Here is a 23,706-nt window from a genome sequence, read left to right on the forward strand (position 1 = left end):
TGGTTCAAGAGGTTCATGAAACCGGTTTGGTTGTCTAGAAAGTCGGCAAACCTGGTTCCATAGGGGGTTGGTCGGGTGGGAACCGTAACAAAGGGTTGGTTGGGAACCGGCCTTTTATCCGGGTCTTACTCCAAACCGCTGCTTGGACGAGGATGACCGAAACGAGGGTTGCATTTTTTGAAGAGTGTTGGCTTTTTTTTTAAGTATATGAGAGTGAAGAGAATGAGGGGTGAGATTGTTGTATAAAAATATAAAGTGAATGGGTTTATACAAGTTTGAAAATATTAAAAAGAAGAATTAAATTTTGACCCTCGAACGGTTAAAAAGCCAACAACCCTCTACCTTTTCACCCGTTATGCTCATCGCGCGTGGGCACGAAAAACCAGCCCATAGCGCCAAGAAGGCGGTGTTCCCCAGTTATATATGAGGCGTTATGACGGAGATGAAACCCCGGTCGCACTCAACTACGCAATATCTAAGAGACAACTGCATCAATCAAGGAGGCTACATCACATCTACATCACCGCTATGTTAATGATATGTTGAGGTAATTAATAAATAGTGATCATCTCTATTCGTAACAAGTTTAATGGAAATGTGATAAACAGGATGGATGTAAAGTGGATTTTTTAGTATCATTTTATTCACATGTCATTATATTTTACTCCCATAATTTTTTGGTACTTCTCTTTATATATCTATATGTATAAAGATAGAAGGAAGGAATATCTGAATATTAACACCATCTTTTTAACATTTATATATTATTATTATTATTATTATTATTATTATTATTATTATTATTATTACTACTTTATTATATTATATTATATTATATTATATTATATTATATTATATTATATTATATTATATTATATTATATTATATTATATTATATTATATTATATTATATTATATTATATTATATTATATTATATTATATTATATTATATTATATTATATTATATTATATTATATTATATTATATTATATTATATTATATTATATTATATTATATTATATTATATTATATTATATTATATTATATTATATTATATTTATATTATATTATATTATATTATATTATATTATATTATATTATATTATATTATTATATTATATTATATTATATTATATTTATTATATTATATTATATTTATATTATATTATATTATATTATATTATATTATATTATATTATATTATATTATATTATATTATATTATATTATATTATATTATATTATATTATATTATATTATATTATATTATATTATATTATATTATATTATATTATATTATATTATATTATATTATATTATAATTTAGAACATTTTGAGAAATAGTAAATTTCAGGTAAAGTGTGCATATATGATATCTATGTTTGCATGTTGCTTTTTTAACCTGTAAACATTTATTATGGTTAAATTTTTTCCTCTTTTTTAACCTGTAAACATTTATTATGGTTAAATGCAAATAGTGGTGCAATTAAAATTTTTTGTCAAAAATATTTTACTTAGGTATGCTTGTGCCACTCAAAATATCTCTCATCAACACTAAAATCTATTTTCTTTGTTTTTTCAAGTTTTTATTATAACTTGTTAACATTACACAACCGTCAAATAAAATAAAATAAAACATTCAACAAAAAGAATTAGAGTACTTATGATAGATGTGGCATTTTAAGGTACATTTTAAGCATTTAAAGGTACAAATATAATCATAATATATTTAGAAACGGTCAAGAAAACTATAAACTTATGGAAGTAAATGAATGAATTAAATCCAATATGATTGTAATCTAATCAAATCTGATCACAATAGAAGTAAATAAATAAATTAATCAATTTTTTTTTGATAAAAATTCTTTTTAATCTTGAAATTAAAATAAAAAGATAATAATAATAATAATAATAATAATAATAATAATAATAAAACTACCAATTTAACTCTGAGTGGTTCCGAATAATTGAAAAGCACGAAGTAATGATTCTCATTAGCATTTGTCTAATTATAATTACCTCAATACTAATCTTATTTTATGTTTAACCCTTAATTTTTAAGTGTAACGCTCTAAATTATTGTAGTAAATAATGTATATAAAGTCAAAGAAATAGACAAAAGGTCAAATTAAAGTCAAAAGGTAACCTCATTTTTTCAACTTGTTGCTAAAATCTTTCTAATAGTTGATTAATATTATAATTAAATAAAATAATTACATCATTATCCAAAATCTTGGTTTATTCCACTATCAAAATCTTCTATATATACCCCATTTATACCATCTTTTTCAATACCCCTTTTCTTATCTCTATCTCTCGTTTACACCATTTTAATGGCCCCGGTGAGAGTAGGTGCTACCGGAGAAACACTTAACAAGGTGAACTTCGCTGCCCCGAGAAGCTTTGCGACCGCGTTAAAGTCCGACTTGAAGGAAACCTTGTTCCCAGATGATCCGTTTCATGACTTTAAAGGGAAGCCATTGCCAATCAAGGCTAAAAAAGCGGTACAATATTTCGTTCCAGTCTTCGAATGGCTTCCGAAATACACCTGGAAATTGTTTATGCGTGATCTTTTAGCCGGGATTACTATCGCTAGCCTCGCCATTCCTCAAGGCATTAGCTATGCTAAACTCGCTAACATTCCTCCCATCATCGGTTTATGTAAGTCTGTTTTTAATACGCTTACCACTGCGTCACCCCTTTATGACCCATTAAAATAAATTCGTTAAACTTTTTAACGAATTTAACATCGCGTCACCTTTTTAGTTCTTTCTAAAAAAAATTAATGTCATGTTGATTATTCTAGCATGTTTTTAACCAAAACTTATATAAATAAGAGTTAACAGTCATTTTCGTTCTTGTTATTTGTTTACTTTTGCCATTTCATATCAATTTTCAAAAATACACCAGTTTCCTCCCTGACATACTTGAAACGTGCCACTTCAATCCAAAAATTAAAACTCAGTTAAGTCAGACAGGTTAAATGAAGGGTATTATTGTCAATTCATAAAATAAGGTGAAAATAAAAGATATATGAATTGACAATAATACCCTTCATTTAACCCTTCTAACTTAACTGGGTTTTAATTTTTGGACTGAAATGACACGTTTCCAGTATGTCAAGGAGGAAACTGGTGCGTTTTTGAAAATTGCCCTGAAATGACAAAAATGAACAAACTACAGGGACGAAAATAACGAAAATAACAGTTAACTCTATAAATAATATATTTGCTAAACATACCCCATGTATTAAGAGAGAGGGTGCATTTAATAAAAAATATGGGTGAGGCACATTTAACATAACCAATATTTTAACTAATTAAAATTGCATTTATTGCAGATTCGAGTTTTGTTCCACCTCTAATCTACGCGGTTTTCGGGAGCTCAAAACATATAGCCGTTGGAACCGTAGCCGCTTGTTCTTTAATCATAGCCGATACCATTGAAACAAAAGTTAACCCGATCGAACAGCCAGACCTTTATCTTAATCTAGTCTTCACGGCTACGCTCGTTTCTGGTGTAACTCAGCTCATACTTGGTGTTTTCCGGTGAGTTCATTCATAAACACACCAACCTTAATTACATGCTTTACATCCAAAAAAAAAAAACAAAAAAAACAAAAACAAACACAAACGTACACAGTAAAATTACACAAGTAACAAAAGTTGTTACGGACAGTAATTAAATTCACTTTTTTGTATCTATATGACTAATTATTTATTATATGTTTTAAGTTTTAATTGTATGCATATAGGCTTGGAATCTTGGTAGATTTCTTGTCACATTCTACTATTATTGGCTTCATGGGAGGGACAGCAACACTAATTTGTCTTCAACAACTTAAAGGAATTTTGGGTTTGAAGCATTTTACTACACATACTGATATGGTATCTGTTATACGTGCCATCTTCAAAAACAAAAGAGAGGTATATTTTCTTCTTTAGATTGAAAAAATTAATCGAAAAACAGGTCCCACAAGTCGCGTGATCGATCTGTTTCGTTTGTTTTTCGATCGATCTACTACGCTGTCTTTTCGATCATCTACACGCATGTTTAATACCAAATCCTGTCAACTTTGTCACCTTTATAAAGATTGGTGATGTTCTTGACTAACATGCTTTATGTCAACATCGATCAAGTTTTCTAAAAGAGCTACGACACATTTGTAATCATGTTGTTAAGAGCAAGAACGTCACTGAGAATTCGAAAGCCCTGTATGATACGTAATATTCTGCCCCTTAAAATGAAAACTTCATTATACGACAATAATTGTTATAACAATTATGATGTGACAATGATAACAAGCTTTGTCCATATAGAAACTTCGTATTATTGTTCTGATCAAAAGTTCGAAAACAACGGTTTGTAATTTGGAAAAAATACTTAACTCCGTTATGTTTTTTTAATTACGCACCATTATACAAACAAAATGAAAAAGTCGGGACCACTGTTGGGAATAAACTCAGTTGATATCATCATTGGCTAAAAACAGACAGTTCGGACTAATTAAATACAATTTGAAATTATTATAAAATATGTTTCTAATTTTGTTTAATTGTTTTTTCAGATAAGATGGGAAAGTGCGGTTGTAGGTGTTATTTTCTTGGTCTTTCTTCAGTTTACAAGATTTGTGGTAAGTGACACTATTACTATTACTATTACTATTACTATTATGAAAGTATAAAAATATTATATAATTGAAATGAAAGAGAAAGAAAATAGAGTGTTTTTTAATGTAATTACAGGATAATAATTGAAATGAAAGAGAAAGAAAATAGAGTATTTTTTAATGTAATTATAGAATAAATACGGTGGAAGGTATGTCAACTGTGGTCGCTAGATTGTGTCACTAAATTTTCAAACGCATATAATCATATTAAACAAGAAAATTAAGATAAAAAGTTCATTTTTAGTGACAAGTTGGTGCTGGCATTGTTGACGACACGGTTCAAAACGAATTAGGTGGATTACTTTTTCCAATAATTCGAATTTACAACAACCCTTGTGTCCTATTAACTTGTTTACTATTCGATCCACATAATTGTCAATTATGGTTTCGGAAAATGATAAATCAAACTGGTTGGATTGGTTGAGTCAGTTAAATTGGCCGGTTTTAACAGTTTGAAGTTGTGTTTTACTTTGTTATAAAAAAACTGAAAATGGTAATTAAATATGGTTCATTATGTAATATACATATAAAACTACTTATCTAGAAAATGCAAAAAAATAATGTTAAAACGGTTGATTCAGTTTATTACGCGACTGGTTCCAAAGTCCAAACCATCATTCAGAGCGTAAAACGTGAAAACTGAATCGTATAAATTTCAAACTAGACGAACGAACCAACATACTTCACTTTGAACCCTTGTCAACAAGGAACCAAATATATTGACTTCATAAGAAACCATATATGATATATCATTGTTATCCATTTATGTTTTGTTTTAATGTATAATAATGTTGTTAATATGTGAATGTATATGGATTCTCAGAAGCAAAAGAAACCGAAATTGTTTTGGGTGTCGGCAATAGGTCCCATGGTAGTCGTTACAAGTGGATGCATATTTGCCTATCTTGCCCATGCAGAAAAACATGGCATTGCAATAGTAAGTTCCATATTCTTAATCTCCTAAATCTAACATTATTTATAATTAAATATCTCTAAAAAATAAGCAAACTAAATCTCCTAAATTTGACATTTATGTTAATTAAATAACTCCAAAAATAAGCAAATTAATTTAAGAAAAAAAATAATCAAATTTCCTAAATTTGACATTTATGTTAATTAAATATCTCCAAAAAATAATCAAATTAATTTACGTAAGTTGAGCTTTATAATTTATGGTATTTTATTAAAACTGAATTATATTCTTTTTCCCAAATTTGCAATATTTTGTTTACTTATAAAATAATTAAAAAATCTTTTTAGTCATTTAATGTAAAGTAATAAAATAGTAACGGTGTGTTATTTTATGAAGCATCTGAATTGGTAAATATTTTTTCTCCAACACCACTTTAGAAAAAAAAAAAAAAAAAAAAAAAAAAAGCCTCTTATTGAAGTGTCACATTTTAATTGCTCTATTCCTGGGTCCAAGTTGGACACTTTTGCTTGAAATTAATTAAGTTTAATGCCACTATTAATTGTTTCCCCTAAAATATTATTTTCTTAATTAGCATACCATTTTGTTAATTGTCAACAATGAATCACTAAAAACAGTTATTGAAGAACGAATGATATTAAGAAGATAATTTAAATTTTGCTTGTTCGACTCTAAATAATCAGACCATCTTTCAAACAAGTCAAATCATTCAAAACTTTTAAAACACCTCATGTTAAACTAATCAAGCCGTAAATTTTGCTTAAGCTAGACCTTTGAACATACTTTAAAAGAAAATAAAAAATTAATTATGTATTAAACATTAGTTTATTTATTTATTTATTTTTTTTTTTTGAAAAGTGAACTTCATTAAAACACCGCAAACGGCCCTCAAAACAAGGACCGAAGCAAACGATTACACCATATACAAAGGGAACAACTTCCAATCTTTCCAAGCCAAACTATTAAACTTGGACCTAGACCGAAGCCAAAGAAAAGATAAGGACTTAACTTCTACCACTTGAGCCTCTTTGCCTTGGAAAATCTTTTCGTTGCGGGCGTTCCACAAAACCCACATCGTGACCATAACTATACCTTGAATAATCTTCGAAGCCTTTTTATTCCGACTACCCGAACCCAACTGAAGCAGATCCGAAACATCAAAAGCATATATCGGATCCAACTTACACCACGCACCGATCGCTATCCAAACTCCAAACGAGCATCCACATCCTGTGAACAGATGAAGGGTGGATTCTGCTGAAACATCGCAGAGCACGCAAAGATTACTAGGCAGCTGCACCTGTCTCTTTTGTAACTCATCTTTAGTAGGTAGCCGGTTCAACTCAAGACGCCAAACGAAAATCCTGACCTTCAATGGCACCCACGAAACATCAGTTTATTTAGTTTGGATTATTGTAAATATCAGACATAATATATTTGGAAAATTACAGGTGGGTGACTTGAAAAAAGGAATTAATCCTTCCTCTCTGAAAAATTTGAATTTTGATCCCAAATATATATCAGCACCAATTCAAGCAGGACTCATAACAGCCGTGATTGCTCTTGCTGTAAGTATAAATATTCTTTTTTATCATTTAATAACATTTAATAGTTACATTAATAATTTATTATTATTATTATTATTATTATTATTGTTATTGTTAGTGTGATACCCTATAACTTCTTTTATCTTAAGAACAAATTCATTTGAGTATAAACTTTTGTTATTATTCAAATTCGAAATATGCATAGCTTATGGTGTCCATATTCTTGGATATTTATAATTAGTGTACATAATTTTATATCTAAAGAAAATATTCTTGTTGTATTATATAAAGCATAAGATAGAATAAAACCAAAAAAGTTGGTGATCTTTTTGACAAAATTGGAAACGAAGATAAATAATCATAAAATAAAGAATTAAAATGTAGAAAAATAGAAAACCCTTTAGAAAGTACGTCTAGCTGAATGGGTCGGGTTAATGCTTCGTCTTGGATCATTCTTCGATGGTCAAGTCATTATTATTATTATTATTATTGTTAATATTATTATTATTATTATTATTATTATTATTATTATTATTTCGTTAAAAATTATCTAGAATAAACTTTGGGATTTTGCAGGAAGGGATAGCAATTGGAAGAAGCTTTGCCATAATGGAAAATGAACAAATTGATGGTAACAAGGAAATGATAGCATTTGGTCTCATGAACATAGTTGGATCTTTCACATCTTGCTACTTAACTACAGGTTTGGACTCTTAAATTTCAAAAATCTTACTACGGTCGAATATTTTGTTCACCTCTCCATTTGTTTATTTCAGGGCCGTTTTCAAAATCCGCGGTGAATTACAACGCAGGGTGTAAAACACAAATGACTAACGTAGTGATGTCGATGTGTATGATGTTAACATTACTCTTCTTAGCACCCCTCTTCAGTTACACTCCTCTTGTTGCTCTCTCGGCCATTATCATGTCGGCAATGCTTGGTCTCATTGAATATGAAAAAGCTTACCATCTCTACAAAACCGACAAGTTTGATTTCAGCATTTGCATGGTTGCTTTCTTTGGTGTTGCTTTCATTAGTATGGATGTCGGCCTCATGTTGTCGGTATATCATTTCAATCCAATATTAGTTTTGAGGATTTTTTGGGATTTCTTATTAAAACCACCTATCTAGCTATATTTAAGAATAGAATAAGCGGTTCGGACAAAAAAAATTCACATAATTGAAATCTTTTTTTTTTCTTATGTAGGTGGGGTTAGCGTTGTTGAGAGCCCTTTTGTATGTAGCTAGGCCACCAAGTTCGAAACTTGGTAAAATACCAGATACCTCTGTCTATCGTGACGTAGAACAATATCCGGGTGCCATCGACGTTCCCAAGACTCTAATTTTGCAACTTGGTTCTCCGATCTACTTTGCAAATTCTGGTTACTTGAGAGAAAGGTTAGTTACTACCTAAAATCTTAATTTCTAAAAAATTTAGAAATGTGACATTGAAATTGACATTTTTAATCATAATTTTGGTATTTTGAAGGATTTTGAGATGGGTTAGAGATGAAAAGGCCAGTAAAGAATCTCAAGGAGATGATGTTGAGTATGTTTTATTAGACTTAGGAGGTAAGATCCAATAGGTTTCATCAAGTTCTAACAAACATATTATTATAATCGGTTTTGATATCGATTTGTTATTATATCATATGAATATAATTTATAATTACATATCATTTTTCACACAAGTCTAAAAAAAAGTTTTAAGAAAGTTGTGACCATGAAGTGGCTCTTAACTCTATCTTGCTTCATATGGTTATACTCAGTATGTTCTTTTATCAGGGGTTACATCTATTGATATCACCGGTGTCGAAACACTAGTTGAAATTTTCAGAAGTTTAGAAGTAAAAGAAATCAAGGTAACTAGTTAACGCCAATTCATAATGTTCTTTAGTTTGTAACAAGTATTTAAGGACCATTTTGTGACCGATTACATCCGAATGCAGGCTGTCATAGTAAATCCAAGACTCGAAGTTATGGAGAAGCTAACTCTTACACACTTCATAGACAAAATTGGAAAAGAACGCGTGTTTCTTTCTATCGAAGAAGCAATTGAGGGGTGCAAGTTTTCACTCAGTCGTTCGAAGGATTATGGTAGCGCACAATGTTAAGAACATGCTTGTATTTATAGTTTGTGTGGTTAATTGTAGATGCATTAATCCTTCTTGCAATATAATAGTTTGTGTTAAATCAAATAACCAATAAATGTAAATCTAAATTATCATTTGGAAATATAATGCTGAAAAAGTTTTGAGTTCAAGTTTTTCTAGTCATGATACAACTTTCGGTATCATCGTACAACAATATTAAATTATTATATAATAAATAACGAAAGTTAGATTTGTGTGAGGAAACAGTTGGTTAAAATAGAGTGGGCAAAGTGAGTTCGGTGACATACTAACTATGTTCTGTTGCAGCTACTGGCAAGTTTGGCGCTAGAGGGGGCAATCTTGACCCAAAGCCTTCCAAGTGGGTCAGTTTGGGTTGCTTTTAAAATTATATGGGTTGGTTTGGGTAAGATGTTTTTATTAAATGGGTCACAATGGGTCACTTGAAATTCCATCTTGTTATTTTCGGGTCAAAGCGGGTTGACAACATTAAAGAAATGGGTCGATGTGGGTTAGTGTCTTAAAGAAACGGGGCAGGTTTCGGATCGGAATGGGTTTCGAGCCGGCACAAGTATCCGCACGAGACGGGTTACGGCATGAAACGGGTTTTGGATCGGAAAGGGTTTAGTTCGAATTGAGTTTCGAGCCGAGATGGGTTTCGACGCGAGCCGTTTCGACCCGAGCCGTTTCGACGAGTACCGTTTCTACCCGTACCGTTTCAACCCAAACCATTTCGACGCGAACCCATTCCTACTCGAACCCGCATTTGCATTACGAATCTTGTAATTAACTGGTTATAAATGTAGCTCTTTTTTGTTCTGTTGTTCTTTATACTTGACAACAAGAATGGGATGCCTTGGTGTTATCCGCGTTTGCATCAGAGCAACAGCTACATACCAGGTACTTTTGATAACCAGTAGTGTCTGTATATTGTATTGTTAAGCAGTTGAGTTACAGTTAGTTATTTCCAAATCTTACAGTTTATCGATTACATTTGAGATACCTCAGATCTTATATTCTGTTCAATGTTCAAATTTTGTGCAGTTTGCAAGCCTTCTTTTTTAGTTATTTCCAACCCGACCCGAAACCCGTTTCGACCCGAACCAAAACAACCCCTTTTTTAATTGACCCCTTTTGACCCAAACCCGTTTTGACCCATGACCTGACCCGACCCATTTGCCAGGTCTATTTGGCGCTGGTGTGTCTTCATTTTCAGTATCTGTTGTGCCCAGACTCGGCTGATGACTAATTGCGTAGAATTTGCATATGACGGGTTGCCGAGATGGACTTTAAATACTCTTGTTTGCCCTCTTAAAGCTTGGATTGGGTCTGGTATCGTATCCTCTTATCTGTATTCAGTAAACATTTATGGGCAGCTTGTTTTCACAAATGATGGCGTTGTTGTGTCAAAGAATATATAGCCAGCAAAACCGCCTCGAAACCGGCTAGCAATTTTCTGAGCGGTATCCAAGAGAGGTAGACTCCAGCGATAATGGGGAGGAAGCGGAGGACGACAAGTTGGAGGTGTTGAAGGTATCGTAGAGCCAGCGGCAAAGCTGGTTGTCTCCTGCTCCAGAGTCGGGTTGAAGGAGGTGGTTGGAGATTTGGGCTGCGAGTTCCGGGTCAGTGAGGAGGGCGAATGCCGGGGAGTCAGAGAAGGAGACGTACGGTGGGACGGAGGAGATGATGGTGGAGTGGGACTGGATGGCGGTTTGGGCTTCAGAGAAAGAATCCGACAATGACACTCGTTGTTCGGTGGACATTGGGTGTATTGCAGGATGGTACTGTTTCTGAAGAGAGGGGGGGGGGGGGTCTCTTTTACCCCTATGAATTCTAATCTGATATTTTTAGAAATATTTTTAGAGTAATTCAACAAGTGAGGTATTTATGACTTGCAACAATTACATGGATATTATTAGCGCCATCAACATTCATCAACAATTATATGGACACTTAGAAAATATTCGAATGTAACGCAACTAAGAAACTGTACGAAAGTATGTCTTCCAAACAATCGAATTCACTTTCTAGTATTTTACTAGAAGAGCCGAGTAAAAGTAACAGTTGCAACTAGGAGATACTATATACCCTTGGGCGAGTCTCATTTGGTAGGTGGCTTCTTGTATCCCCATGGGTTCTGTCTTGCCCAATTCCATTGATCCCTACACATCTCATCAATTCCATATTTTGCCCTGAAACACACAATAAAATTAGACTCTAATATTTTATTTACCCCCAAAAATGGAATAATATAAAATAAAAAAGGCATCTAGTAACTTACTTCCAGTTAAGCTCACGTGCAGCTTTATCAGTTGATGCATAAACTTCTGTTGCATCTCCAGGCCTTCTTGGGCACAGCTTAACGGGGATTTTCTGAAAATAGTAACGTCGTTAGCGATACAGATTGTACAAGTTATGTGATGGAATGTGAGATAGAGATGGTTAAAAGTGTGAGTACCTTTCCAGATGCTTTCTCAAAAGCAGTGACCATTTCAAGAACTGACGTCCCACGACCGGTCCCAAGGTTGCAAGCAAAACAACCTAAATAACATGAAATATGTCAGCATTAAGAAAGTTTGGATGATGAATGATAACCATGTTAATAAAAATTAAAAACAGTTGTTGCTGACCTATATCCTCTTTCGTGAACAGCTTTTGAAGTGCGGTAACATGACCATCAGCTAAATCCATCACATGGATGTAGTCTCGAACCTGTTATCGATCGTAACGAATCATATCACGTTATTGATAATATGAATATAACTAAGATTCCAACTGGGATATTTCAATTCAATTTTACATACCGCAGAGCCATCTTTAGTGGGATAATCGTGACCGTAAACATTCAACTCTGGTAATCTACCGACAGCCACTTGTTGTATGTAAGGCATGAGATTATTCGGGATGCCAAGTGGATCTTCACCAAGTTTCCCGCTCTCATGAGCACCAACAGGGTTAAAGTACCTCAGCAAAATTATTTTCCACTCTGGATCTGCAGCATGAATATCTCGAGCAATTTCTTCAAGGAACAGCTAATCATGCCAACAAGATAGTCTAGATTAAAATTCAAGCTACAATTAAGTAAATAATGAAGGTCACGCGCAGTAAGGTTAATACCTTAGTGCGTCCATATGGATTCATCGCTTTCAATTCAAAGTCCTCAACACATGGAATTATCTTGGGCTGTCCGTAAACAGTTGAAGAAGATGAGAACACCAACTGCACACCCGACAATCAGATTACTATCAAAGTAACGAAACGGTTGAATAAGAAAAATCAAGAATAGGGTTTTGAGTCCACTTATAGATTCAAGACGGACCTTCTTGCAGTTGTATTTGGCCATGACTTGATACAGGGTGATTGATCCAATCAGATTATTATCAAAGTAACGAAACGGATGAGACATGCTTTCACCCACAGCTTTGAGCCCCGCAAAGTGTATGACAGCATCAAACCTACATATAGTTAAACCAAGACAAAATGCCATACAGATATAACATCAGTTTTAGGGATTATAGAATCTATGTCATAATAGATCATTCCAAGAACCATTTGTGTCAAAATTAACCTAAATCAAGACTAAACACAATAACATGGAAATTAACATACTTAGACTGAGAAAACAACTTCTCCAAATCCTCCTTATTCCTGATATCACCCTGCAACAAACAAGTACCACCAAATTCAATTCATATCATTAAAGTACTACTACTAACACTCTTGAATGGCAAGTCTCAGAAACATAATTGATGGTGTAAACTAAATAGAACAGATTAATAAGACAATATGTATAACTAATAGAGCACACAAGTACAGTAAGAGTTCAAATCATATACTTCAGAAACTAAAAGAAACCTCTTAAGTAACATAACAATTCAAACGAATTAGGGCTAACACACAGAATCAAATATAGTTAAACCTAAACACATGAACACACAATAAACAACACAAATCAGGGCTTCAAATTTCTAAAATCACACGAGTTTCATATAACTCTTCTTCATTCACTTATTTGCTTGGAACTTCCATAATCCTTACAATATTCCAGAATATGTCTCCAAATATAAATTCATAACACTAATAAACAGAATTTGCACATCTCAAAGTGAATTTCAGGTTCTAAATCTCTACAATTCTCACATTATTCGTCAAGAACACACACATCCAGTATAAATTCAGATAAAAACCTCTGAAATAACATATTAATTCAAACGAATTAGGACACTAATCCTTCCAGGTTACCAATAAAACACACAGAATCATATATAGTTAATCCTAACAACACAAACACACAGTAAACAACGCAAATTAGATCTTCAAATATCTAAAACTACACAATTTCAGATATCTCTTCTTCATTCACATTTTTTACAAAAACTTCCATAATTCTCACAAATATTCCAGAAATTCATCTTCATATACAACTTCATAACACTATCTCAAAGTAAATTTCCGGTTCTAAAACCTCTACAATTCTCGCATTACTCGTCAAGAACACACACATCCGATTAGCAATAACACATACAGAATCAAGTATAGTTAAACCTAAACACACAAACACACAGTGAACAATGCAAATTAGGTCTTCAAACTTCCAAAACCACACAAGTTTCACATAACTCATCTTCATACACTTTTTTACCAAAACTTCTATAAGTCTCACAAATATACAACTGCACAACACTAGTAAACAAACTTCCAGTTCTAAAACCTCTACAATAACACAATTCTCACATTAATCATCAACAACACACACATCGAGTACAAAATCAGTTAAAACAAAGCAAGTGAAGCAACTATACCAAATGAAATTGCAGATTGAGCGAGAGCTGAGGACCGACTAGTTCTCTGACTCGATGAACAGCTTCTTCGACCGAATTATCAAGGTTATCGATGATCGTAACCTTGAATCCTTGAATCAGAAGTTGCACAACAGTGTGTGTGCCGATGAATCCGGCACCTCCGGTGACTAAAATCGATTTCGTCATGGCAGTTATGGAAAAACTAGGGTTTGCAGAACGAGAGTTCCAGAGAGAAAGAAGAAGTGTGTTTGTGTGATTGAGTGTGAGAATGAAGATGAGAGAAACGGTTGAGCAAATGAAGAAGGTGTGTGTGTATATATAGTGATATGTATATGCGCGGGGGAGTAACAAACTTAACTGATTTAAGTTGGACCGTTAGTCTGTTAGACTGTTAGAGAATAACCATTTGGACCGTTGTATGTACAGTATTTTAAATGTATTTTTTAATTACTTTTTAATAATGCAAAAAATACTTTTTACAAAATTATGAGAATCTCGAAATGTCTGTTTTTACTTACGTCTGTAGAGAATGTTTATTTGACTTTTCATTGCCATAAATATCCTTTCGAACACGAGTTGTGATGCTGGTGTTTTAGCGTTGGATGACAATGTTTAATCGAGCTATTTGTCTATCGAACACGAGCTGTGACGCTGGTGTTTTGGCGTTGGATGACAGTGTTTAATCGAGTTACTTGTCTAAAATGGCGGTATTTTTTAGTCAATCCACGTGTCCAAAATGATGGTTTATTAGGCCCAAACATTGGTGGGACGCTTGTGACAAAATTGTAAGACCATGACATCGACGACATAAACGTTATCGGAGGTGCCGACGCTACAATAAATATGGGTATTTACGAAACGTGGCATGATCTCATTGAACTTAAAACACCATCTGTTGATCGTAAAACATGGGTGTCGTCGCCTGTTTTTTTAGGGGATCGACGACATAAACGTTATCGAAGGTGCCGACACCACAAAAAATGGGTGTTCCCGACACGTGGTATGATCTCATTGGACTTAAAACACCGTCGGTCGATCCTAAAACACGGGTGTCATCACCCGTTTTTGAGGGGATCGACGACATAAACATCACCGGAGGTGCCGACGCCACAAAAAATGGGTGTTTCCGACACGTGGTATGATCTCATTGGACTTAAAACACCGTCGGTCAATCCTAAAACATGGGTGTATGAGTGGGGGGGGGGGAAGGATTCACTAAAAAGTTGATTTTGCCTAAGTAGCCTAAGAAGGATTGTGATGATGACATGTGACACTCCTTATAAGTAGGAAGGAAGAACATTTTGGTCCTTATAAATAGGAGTGTGAAAATGACATGTGGTGCCCCTTTTATTTTCTAAAAAATACAATACAAAAAATCTAACACAAAAAATCCAATACAAAAAATATAGCACAAAAAAATCTAGTACAAAAAAATATAGCACGAAAAAATTCAGCAAAAATGTATAGTACAAAAAATCCAGCACAAAAAATTGAGAAAATTTTTTTTAAGACAAAACAATTCAGCACAAAAATATAGTAAAAAAAATCCAGCACAAAAAAATGTTCTACAACATAGAAATACAACACGTTTTTGTGGGTTTTTTAAGCCGTCATATTTTATATAGCTATATGGTACTCAAATTAAAGATAAAAAGACGCTCGATTTGTGAATTTTTTATGAGAAAATAATGTCGTATAAAAAAGTTATGAACGTTTAAAAAATTGAAGTTGAATATGCATGTGTCTTGCATGTGAAGAGAGAAAATCAATAAATAGTAATTTCTCAAGATACCCTTACACTCCTCTTTTTCCTACATTTTTATCTTAACCTTTGAGTTGAAAAATAAATGGTTAAGATTTTTTCTCATCCTACTTAGGCAAAATGAACTTTTTATTTGAACTTATCCCTATATATATACATACGTTTTGATGTTAAAAGTTTTTTCCAACTTTTAGGTATAATTTATTAAAGTTTTGCTCTTTAACAAATTATTATTTGAGTAAAGTACAACTGTACAATTCGATGATAGAAAAACTGGAGCAGTTGAGTGGGAACTTTTTCTGGGGAGGATCTAGCAAAAAGTCCAAAATGGCATGAGTGAAGTGGTAAGATGTCATCGCCCCATGCAAATCGGGTGATTGGGATTATTGTTGGGCTTTAACCTGAGTCTATTGGCAAAATAGGGATGGCGCTTTAAAACGGAACAAAATAGGTTGTGGAGGTTGGTGGTTCAAGGGATGCACTTCTCGAATAGAAGATGAGAATTTTTGCCACTAAAATCTAGTAGAACAGGGGTCTGGTGCAATATAAATAGAGTGGAAAACGAAATTATATCAAGGAATATTGTACTTTGCAACATGATTAAAGGAGTTCCAGGGAAGGATGATACCATTAAATTTTGAGTGGACCGTTGGGTGGGAGATACGTGTCTAAAAATTCAATTTTCTAACCTATTTAAATTGGAACAAAGCAAACCTGGTTCAGTTAGATATAGGTTGGGGACAGAGGTTTCTACAGCTGATGTTAAGTGGGAGTGGTGTAGGTCTCCAACAAGTCAAGTCGAGATAAATGAGCTACAAGCATGTTGTAGTTTGGTGGGTTCGATAAAGCTGGAAAACAACATGGATTCGTGGTTTTGGTCGGCTAATGTTGATGGTCTTTTTCTCAATTAAAAACCTTAGACACCTTCTAGAGAGGTATCAACATGTCTGGCTTGGCGTGCTCCTTACGTGGCGAAGTGGATGAAACTGTGGAACACCCTATGACTTCTTGTTACGTGGTTGCGGTAGTTTTGCAGGCGGGGTTCGAGGAGGTGCAATATTCCACAAATATTTTCCTTCTCAGTGAAAGATCTTTTCAGCATACATTCGGGAATGTTCAGGTCGCAACTCAAACAAAATGTGGTACAATCGGTAATTCTCTTGGCATGCTGGTTGATTTGGCGCGGGAGAAATGAGGTCACTTCAAATCTAAACAATTAAAGGCTGGAGATATCTTGGGGGAACTTAAAATGCTTGGGTTCTTATGGGTGAAAAACTATTCAAAGATAGAACAACTCGACTGGGATAAATGGTGTGCCTTAATTTTCTGTAATTAGATGTAAATATAGATTGACCGTTTTGGTCTGTTGACTTTGTATGTGTTTTTTTGGGTTTAATAAGCCTTTCAAAAAAACTACGCTCCAGGTGCGACTCCGGTCGCCACTCAAAATGGATGAAACTTTTGGGCTTCCCATAATATATAGGCTAGGCCCACATTTTGGTAGTTGTTCAACCTGTAAACCGGGTTTTCTTCAAAACTAGTTCCTTGTAAAGTAGGAGGGCTAAAAATCGGGTTTTAAAAAAAGTGACTGGGTTTTCAGGTTCCGATTTCGAGTATTTTACGGTTTTGTCAAGTCGGGTATAACCAGGTTTGGAACTGGTTATACATCATAGGGTATGAAACTGATTAATACCTTACAGGGGTCGGGTCAGGTATAGAATCAGTATTAAAAAATCAATTTCGGGTTTTCTGAATGGGTACGGGTCCATACTTGGATTTTTTGTGCGCCACTAATTACAATTCACTCTTCCTGGGCTCATGTAGTAATTTTATTTAGGGAAAATTGCATATTTCCCCTTAAAAACACTCTCAATTGCATATTTACCTAAAATTAAATTGAAATTATATATTTCCTCTTGTTAATTACAATGACTAAATTACCCTTTTCAAGACTAAAAAATACATTAACATTTCATAGGGAAATCCCAGCTTCATAATACTCTCAACAACATCTCACAAATCTTCGGTGGGGTATGAGTCATATGATTATATCACGATTGGTAATGATATATATGTCATGCCTCTAAAATCACAAGAAAAAAAAAGTTTGAGTTAAACTTAAAAGAGTCTTACATTGGATTCCTTCAACATTATTCATATCCTTCAAATTATATGAAAATAAATACTAATTCTTTAATCATTTTTATTAAGGTTAAGAAATGAAATGTGGAACGCTGTTAGAAAATGAATATTTTTTTTTATGGAATGATGATTTTTAGTTAAGTTATAATGATAAGGATAAGTACAATGCTATTAAACTCTTAATTTATAACAAAGTATATTTATGGAAATCTTCTCATAATATTTAGACATATATCTGTGATTGCCTATGGATCACCAACCTTAAAAGCTCATATATTTATGGAAATCTTCTCATAAATATTTACCATTTTCTTAGAGATTTTATTTGATTAGTAAAAAAACCCATTCCATATATCTATAACAAACAAATATTAATGTTTGATCTTATATTATCCTTTTCATACATAGTAATGATTCTCATGGATTAAAGTCTTAAACGATAAGATGTAGAAAAAAAAAAGCTAAAACTAGGGTTGTTCACGAGTCAAGCCGAACAGAGCAGACCGAACCAAGCAGAGCTGCTCAATTACAACGAAGCCTCAAATTGAACAAACATTTTCCAAGCAATTTTCAACCAACGAGCGGTTTCCCTAGCTCAAACCCACCCTCTTCTCAAAACATGAACTCATATTTTTTACGTTTTCTATCAACATTTTGAATATGTCAACAATATTAATATTCACATCTATCCACGACCCGAATTTACATGGATAAATATTTACATTCCTTGTGAATCTGTCAAAATCACCCATTAATCTCTAACTTACTCCTATAATTACATCTTTATCCAATATCACCATCATTCACCAACCACTTATAAATACACAAACACACACATGCACACACATATACATCCACACACACACACACTTGTTTACACTTGTTGATATATGATTCCTATGGGGACGGTGAATAGCGACGACGGGGGTGTCGCGAAAGTGAGTTTTGCAACGCCGAGGACTTTCGCGACAACATTTAAGTCCGATTTGAAGGAAACTTTATTTCCCGACGATCCATTTCATGACTTTAATGGGAAGACATTGCCCGAAAAGGCTAAGAAATCCATTAAGTATTTTGTTCCGGTTTTTCAATGGCTACCGAGTTACACCAGGAAGTTGTTTATGTATGATCTTTTGGCTGGAGTCACCATTGCTAGCCTCGCGATTCCGCAAGGGATTAGTTATGCTAAACTCGCTAACATTCCGCCCGTCATCGGTTTATGTAAGTTTCTGAATTCAGTTCCTTGAACACACTAGCAGAAACGATAATTTTCCTACGCATTTCCGACAAATATGTCAAAAACCCTAATTGAGCGACAATATAACGACAAAATGCCGACAGAAAACCTCAATTAGAGGTGTACAGTAACTGGTTTGGGGCCAAACCCAGCCGGTTTTATTGTATTGGTCAAACCGGTTCGGGCTATAAATCGATTTTAGGGTTGAAAAACGTAACCTACTCAAATCGATTTGGATCGGGTTTAAACCGGTTTGGAGCATTAAAACCATTTTTTTTGTTAGGCCCAAATCAGTTTTTTTTGGGATCAGGCCTGGTTAAAAAACAGTTCTTCGGGCCCAAACCGTTTTTCTTACACCTTAGGCTCTAACCTCAAATGCGTCTTTTAAATATTTTTTATATATTTAAATATTCTTGAACCATTTTTTTGAACCCAATACCACATGGCCAAAAAAGGCTAAAACCCTACGTCAGCGACACTATAACAACAAAAATAAAATACGTTGTTTTTTTTTTATGAACGGTGACTTTCTTTTTAACAAAAATAGAATACGTTGTTTGAAAGTCTTGTATATTTAAATATTTTGACAAAATAAAAGTTTTTCTATGACAATTTTTCTTACAAATACAATTTTGTTTTTCTTCTAAATACAATTCTGTCGGAAAACTGTGGTACATTAAAGGTTATTTCCTACGCATTTCTGACGCCATAGGAAACGACCAGTTTTCTAGCAAGGAAAGATATTCTACCTATTTTTTGTCGGGACAAACGACTTATTGAGTCCCTAACCCTAGTTAATTTATTAAATAGGCCTGACCTGTTTTGTAACACAAATTGTTTGTTTTACGTGCAGATTCAAGCTTCGTCCCCCCTTTGATATACGCAGTTTTTGGGAACTCAAAATATCTAGCAGTTGGAACTGTAGCTTCAAGCTCATTGATCATCGCTGGAGCCATTGAAAAAAGAGTGCACGAAGCCGATGATCCACAACTCTATCTTAATCTAATCTTCACCGCGACACTCATATCCGGTGTGATTCAGCTTATTCTTGGTGTTTTCAGGTGAACTCATTGACACACATTGTTCATTTTTCTTTATCTTTTTCGTTTATATACGACTATTTAACTAATTAAAGTTTAAAGTTTAAACTATATGTTTTATAATGTAAACAGGCTAGGAATATTAGTGGATTTCTTGTCACATTCTACAATTACTGGATTCATGGGTGGGACAGCAACAATAATATGCCTTCAACAACTTAAAGGCATTTTTGGTTTGAAGCATTTTACTACCCATACTGATGTTGTTTCTGTTATAAAGGCCATCTTTAAGTATAAACATGAGGTATATATTTTCTTTCAGTAGCCAAAAAAATAAACATTACAGAGACGGGCCCACAAGGGCCCGTCAACTATCTTGTTTATTTTCTTGACTCGTGAAATTTAAGTGTCTCACACTTAGTTTCTTTCTTTATGCTTGATTCCAAAACACACTTTTAGAGTTTTAGCTAGGAAGTTTGCGTTTATTTGGTTTATTCGGTTTTACAGATAAGATGGGAATGCACGCTTGTGGGCGTAATCTTTCTAATCTTTCTTCACCTTGCAAAAATGGTGGTAAGTGACACTCAAATATCATGGCATTACACTTTGTTGCAATATATCTAGTCTTACTAATATATAGTGATAAATTTAACTTGTAGCTTAACCATGGGCGGACCTAGCCTTTGGCCAGGGTGGGCAGCCGCACCCCTTGAAAAAAAATTAGTGTATATTTTAGGCAAAAAACCCGACCGCACCCCTTGAAAATATGGCTGAACACCTCATCCGCACCCCCAGCAAATAATTTATGGGTCCACCACTGAGCTTAACATTTTGACATCATAAAAAGGCGTCATTGTTATCCTTGTTATTTGTTTAACGTGTAATTTTGTTAACACACGTATGAATAAAAAATGTTTTTGCAGAAACAAAAGAAACCGAAGCTATTTTGGGTGGCTGCGATAGCTCCAATGGCGGTTGTGGCAATTGGATGCATCTTTGCTTATGCAGCAGACGCGAAGAAATATGGCATCGCGATTGTAAGTATTGTATCCACATTTTGTACAAGTTTAAAATTTATGAGAACTAGAAAACTAACCATTATAGATTATTTTGTTTAAGAGACTACACAAGTATATAAAATAATAAAACACTACTTGTAAATTCAGAATTATTACAAGAAAGTGCATTACAATTACTGGTTGATTAACTATTGAAACTTTTAAGTGTTGCTTATGTAGTTATTTACATTTTATCAAATTAATTTGGATTAATTATACAGGTGGGTCCCTTGAAAAAAGGAATTAATCCTTCATCTCTAAAAAATTTGGATTTTAATCCCAAATATATATCAGCACCTATTGAAGCAGGAGTCATAACAGCCTTTGTTGCTCTTGCTGTAAGTACATTTTTTTAAACTACATTTGTAAGGAAGTTTATTAATTATCTAAATAAAAATAAAAATATTAAAAATTGGATGTGTGGATTTTCAGGAAGGAATAGCAATAGGAAGAAGCTTTGCATTAATGGCAAATCAACAAATTGATGGTAACAAGGAGATGATAGCTTTTGGTCTCATGAACATTGTTGGATCTTTAACCTCTTGCTACTTAACTACAGGTTTTTTTACTTATATTCTATACATTTTTTATAAATTCAAAATATATTCGTTAAATTTTTTTAAACATCTTTTCGTATACTTTGCAGGGCCATTTTCAAAAACGGCAGTGAATTACAACGCGGGGTGTAAAACACAAATGACTAATGTAGTGATGGCAATATGCATGATGCTAACATTATTCTTCTTGGCACCCCTTTTTAGTTACACTCCTCTTGTTGCGCTTTCGGCCATTATTATGTCAGCAATGCTTGGTCTCATCGAGTATGAAAAGGCTTACCATCTTTTCAAAACCGACAAATTTGATTTCTTGATATGCATGGCTGCTTTTCTTGGTGTTGCGTTCATTAGCATGGACGTTGGTCTCATGTTATCGGTATGTTGTTACTATTGAAAATTCTAAAGCTATCTAATTTTTATGTTTGATATCAACTTATTAATGAAAAGTTTTTTTCTTTGGTAAAGGTGGGGTTAGCTTTGGTTAGAGCCCTTTTGTATGTATCTAGACCAGCAAGTTCGAAGCTTGGCAATATACCTGATACTGGTTTGTATCGCGATGTAGAACAATATCCCGGGGCCATAAGCATTCCCAAGACTCTTGTTTTGCAACTTGGTTCTCCAATTTACTTTGCAAATTCTAGTTACATTAGGGAAAGGTATAAGATCATGATTACTATTTTGATGCATAATATAAGTTTTTTCAAATTTATCACTATAAACCGACTTTTTTCTATGATTCTGGGATCGCTTAAAGGATTTTGAGATGGGTTAGAGATGAACAAGCTAGTAAAGATTCTCAAGGAGATGATGTGGAGTATGTTCTATTAGATTTAGGAGGTAAGTTTCAAAGGCCTTTAGTAGTTTAGTTAAATGTTATTAACTTGTCCCTAGTTTGAAGTCTATCATGTATAACACAAAAATACCTTCTATGTTGATTTATCTAGGTGTTACATCTATTGATATCACCGGCGTCGAAACCCTATTTGAAATTCGTAGGAGTTTAGAAGTCCAAGAAATCAAGGTACTTGACGAATCTCAATTCACGACACTTTTAATACTAAAACAAAGGTTATTATGTGATTAACTAAAATTGTATTCAATTTGCATACAGGTTGTCATAGTAAATCCTAGACTCGAGGTCATGGAGAAGTTGATTGTTACGAATTTTGTAGATAAAATTGGGAGAGATCGCATTTTTCTTTCTATCCAAGATGCGATTGAGGGGTGTAAATTTTCACTTGAACAGTAAAAAGATTGTGGTAGTGAATGACATTGATTATATAAGAAAGCATTTGGGTCATTTGTATAATGACCATTTATATACTATCAATTTGCAATAGACTTTTGCTATTGTTGTTTGTACCTCATGCAATATTGTTTTAATGTGCATGGTATGTTTGTACATTTGGCTTTGGAATTTATTTTCATTTTGTGAGTATTTAAGGCTTGGTTTGTTTGCGGGTTGGCTTCATAATAAAGTCTTATTTCTGTATAATGTATTGTTATAATAGCTATGATGATAGTTAATATTTGGCGTGACGATATGTCTTGCAGCCGTATTTTGTTACCGAGCATTCCGTGTTGCAAAGTGATAATATGTAAATACGTATATTTAATAAGATTGTGATTGTGGCTTGACGTTTTTATTGGCTGAAAATGTAAAAATGTGACGGCTACACAAAATCAACTGTTAATACCACTTTCTGAGCCTATTGAAAAAATATTTTTAATAAGTCAAATTTTGATTATAGTCAATTGTTTGAATTGTTTTTTGTATTTCTTAATTTGGTTTTGCTTTTCGGGTATGATCATGTTGAATGAAATATGGGCGATGACGAATTACATCTTT

General features: G+C 33.5%; 3 protein-coding genes across 3 annotated transcripts; 2 read left to right on the forward strand and 1 right to left on the reverse strand.

Annotated features, from left to right (window-relative positions):
* Positions 1-2,297: 2,297 nt before the first annotated feature.
* On the forward strand, positions 2,298-9,385 carry LOC110893783 (probable sulfate transporter 3.5). The gene is made up of 12 exons (XM_022140913.2): positions 2,298-2,661; positions 3,341-3,548; positions 3,755-3,926; positions 4,568-4,633; positions 5,493-5,606; positions 7,052-7,168; positions 7,724-7,850; positions 7,924-8,210; positions 8,356-8,546; positions 8,638-8,720; positions 8,934-9,010; positions 9,098-9,385. The coding sequence occupies exons 1-12, from the start codon at positions 2,334-2,336 to the stop codon at positions 9,260-9,262; spliced, it is 1,935 nt and encodes a 644-aa protein (XP_021996605.1). The 5' UTR covers positions 2,298-2,333; the 3' UTR covers positions 9,263-9,385.
* Positions 9,386-11,169: 1,784 nt separating this feature from the next.
* On the reverse strand, positions 11,170-14,362 carry LOC110893782 (bifunctional UDP-glucose 4-epimerase and UDP-xylose 4-epimerase 3). The gene is made up of 9 exons (XM_022140912.2): positions 14,062-14,362; positions 12,869-12,918; positions 12,579-12,714; positions 12,377-12,478; positions 12,064-12,291; positions 11,890-11,971; positions 11,718-11,800; positions 11,541-11,632; positions 11,170-11,451 (listed from the first exon to the last, which is right to left on the reverse strand). The coding sequence occupies exons 1-9, from the start codon at positions 14,245-14,247 to the stop codon at positions 11,361-11,363; spliced, it is 1,050 nt and encodes a 349-aa protein (XP_021996604.1). The 5' UTR covers positions 14,248-14,362; the 3' UTR covers positions 11,170-11,360.
* Positions 14,363-18,864: 4,502 nt separating this feature from the next.
* Positions 18,865-23,222, forward strand: LOC110896228 (probable sulfate transporter 3.5). Its single transcript, XM_035981042.1, has 12 exons — positions 18,865-19,186; positions 20,056-20,263; positions 20,375-20,546; positions 20,750-20,815; positions 21,166-21,279; positions 21,522-21,638; positions 21,733-21,859; positions 21,947-22,233; positions 22,323-22,513; positions 22,612-22,694; positions 22,802-22,878; positions 22,969-23,222. The coding sequence occupies exons 1-12, from the start codon at positions 18,865-18,867 to the stop codon at positions 23,104-23,106; spliced, it is 1,902 nt and encodes a 633-aa protein (XP_035836935.1). The 3' UTR covers positions 23,107-23,222.
* The last annotated feature ends 484 nt before the right edge of the window (positions 23,223-23,706 follow it).

The sequence above is a fragment of the Helianthus annuus genome, chromosome 12 (assembly GCF_002127325.2).
Source record: "Helianthus annuus cultivar XRQ/B chromosome 12, HanXRQr2.0-SUNRISE, whole genome shotgun sequence".
In the NCBI taxonomy this organism is placed as follows: Eukaryota; Viridiplantae; Streptophyta; class Magnoliopsida; order Asterales; family Asteraceae; genus Helianthus; species Helianthus annuus.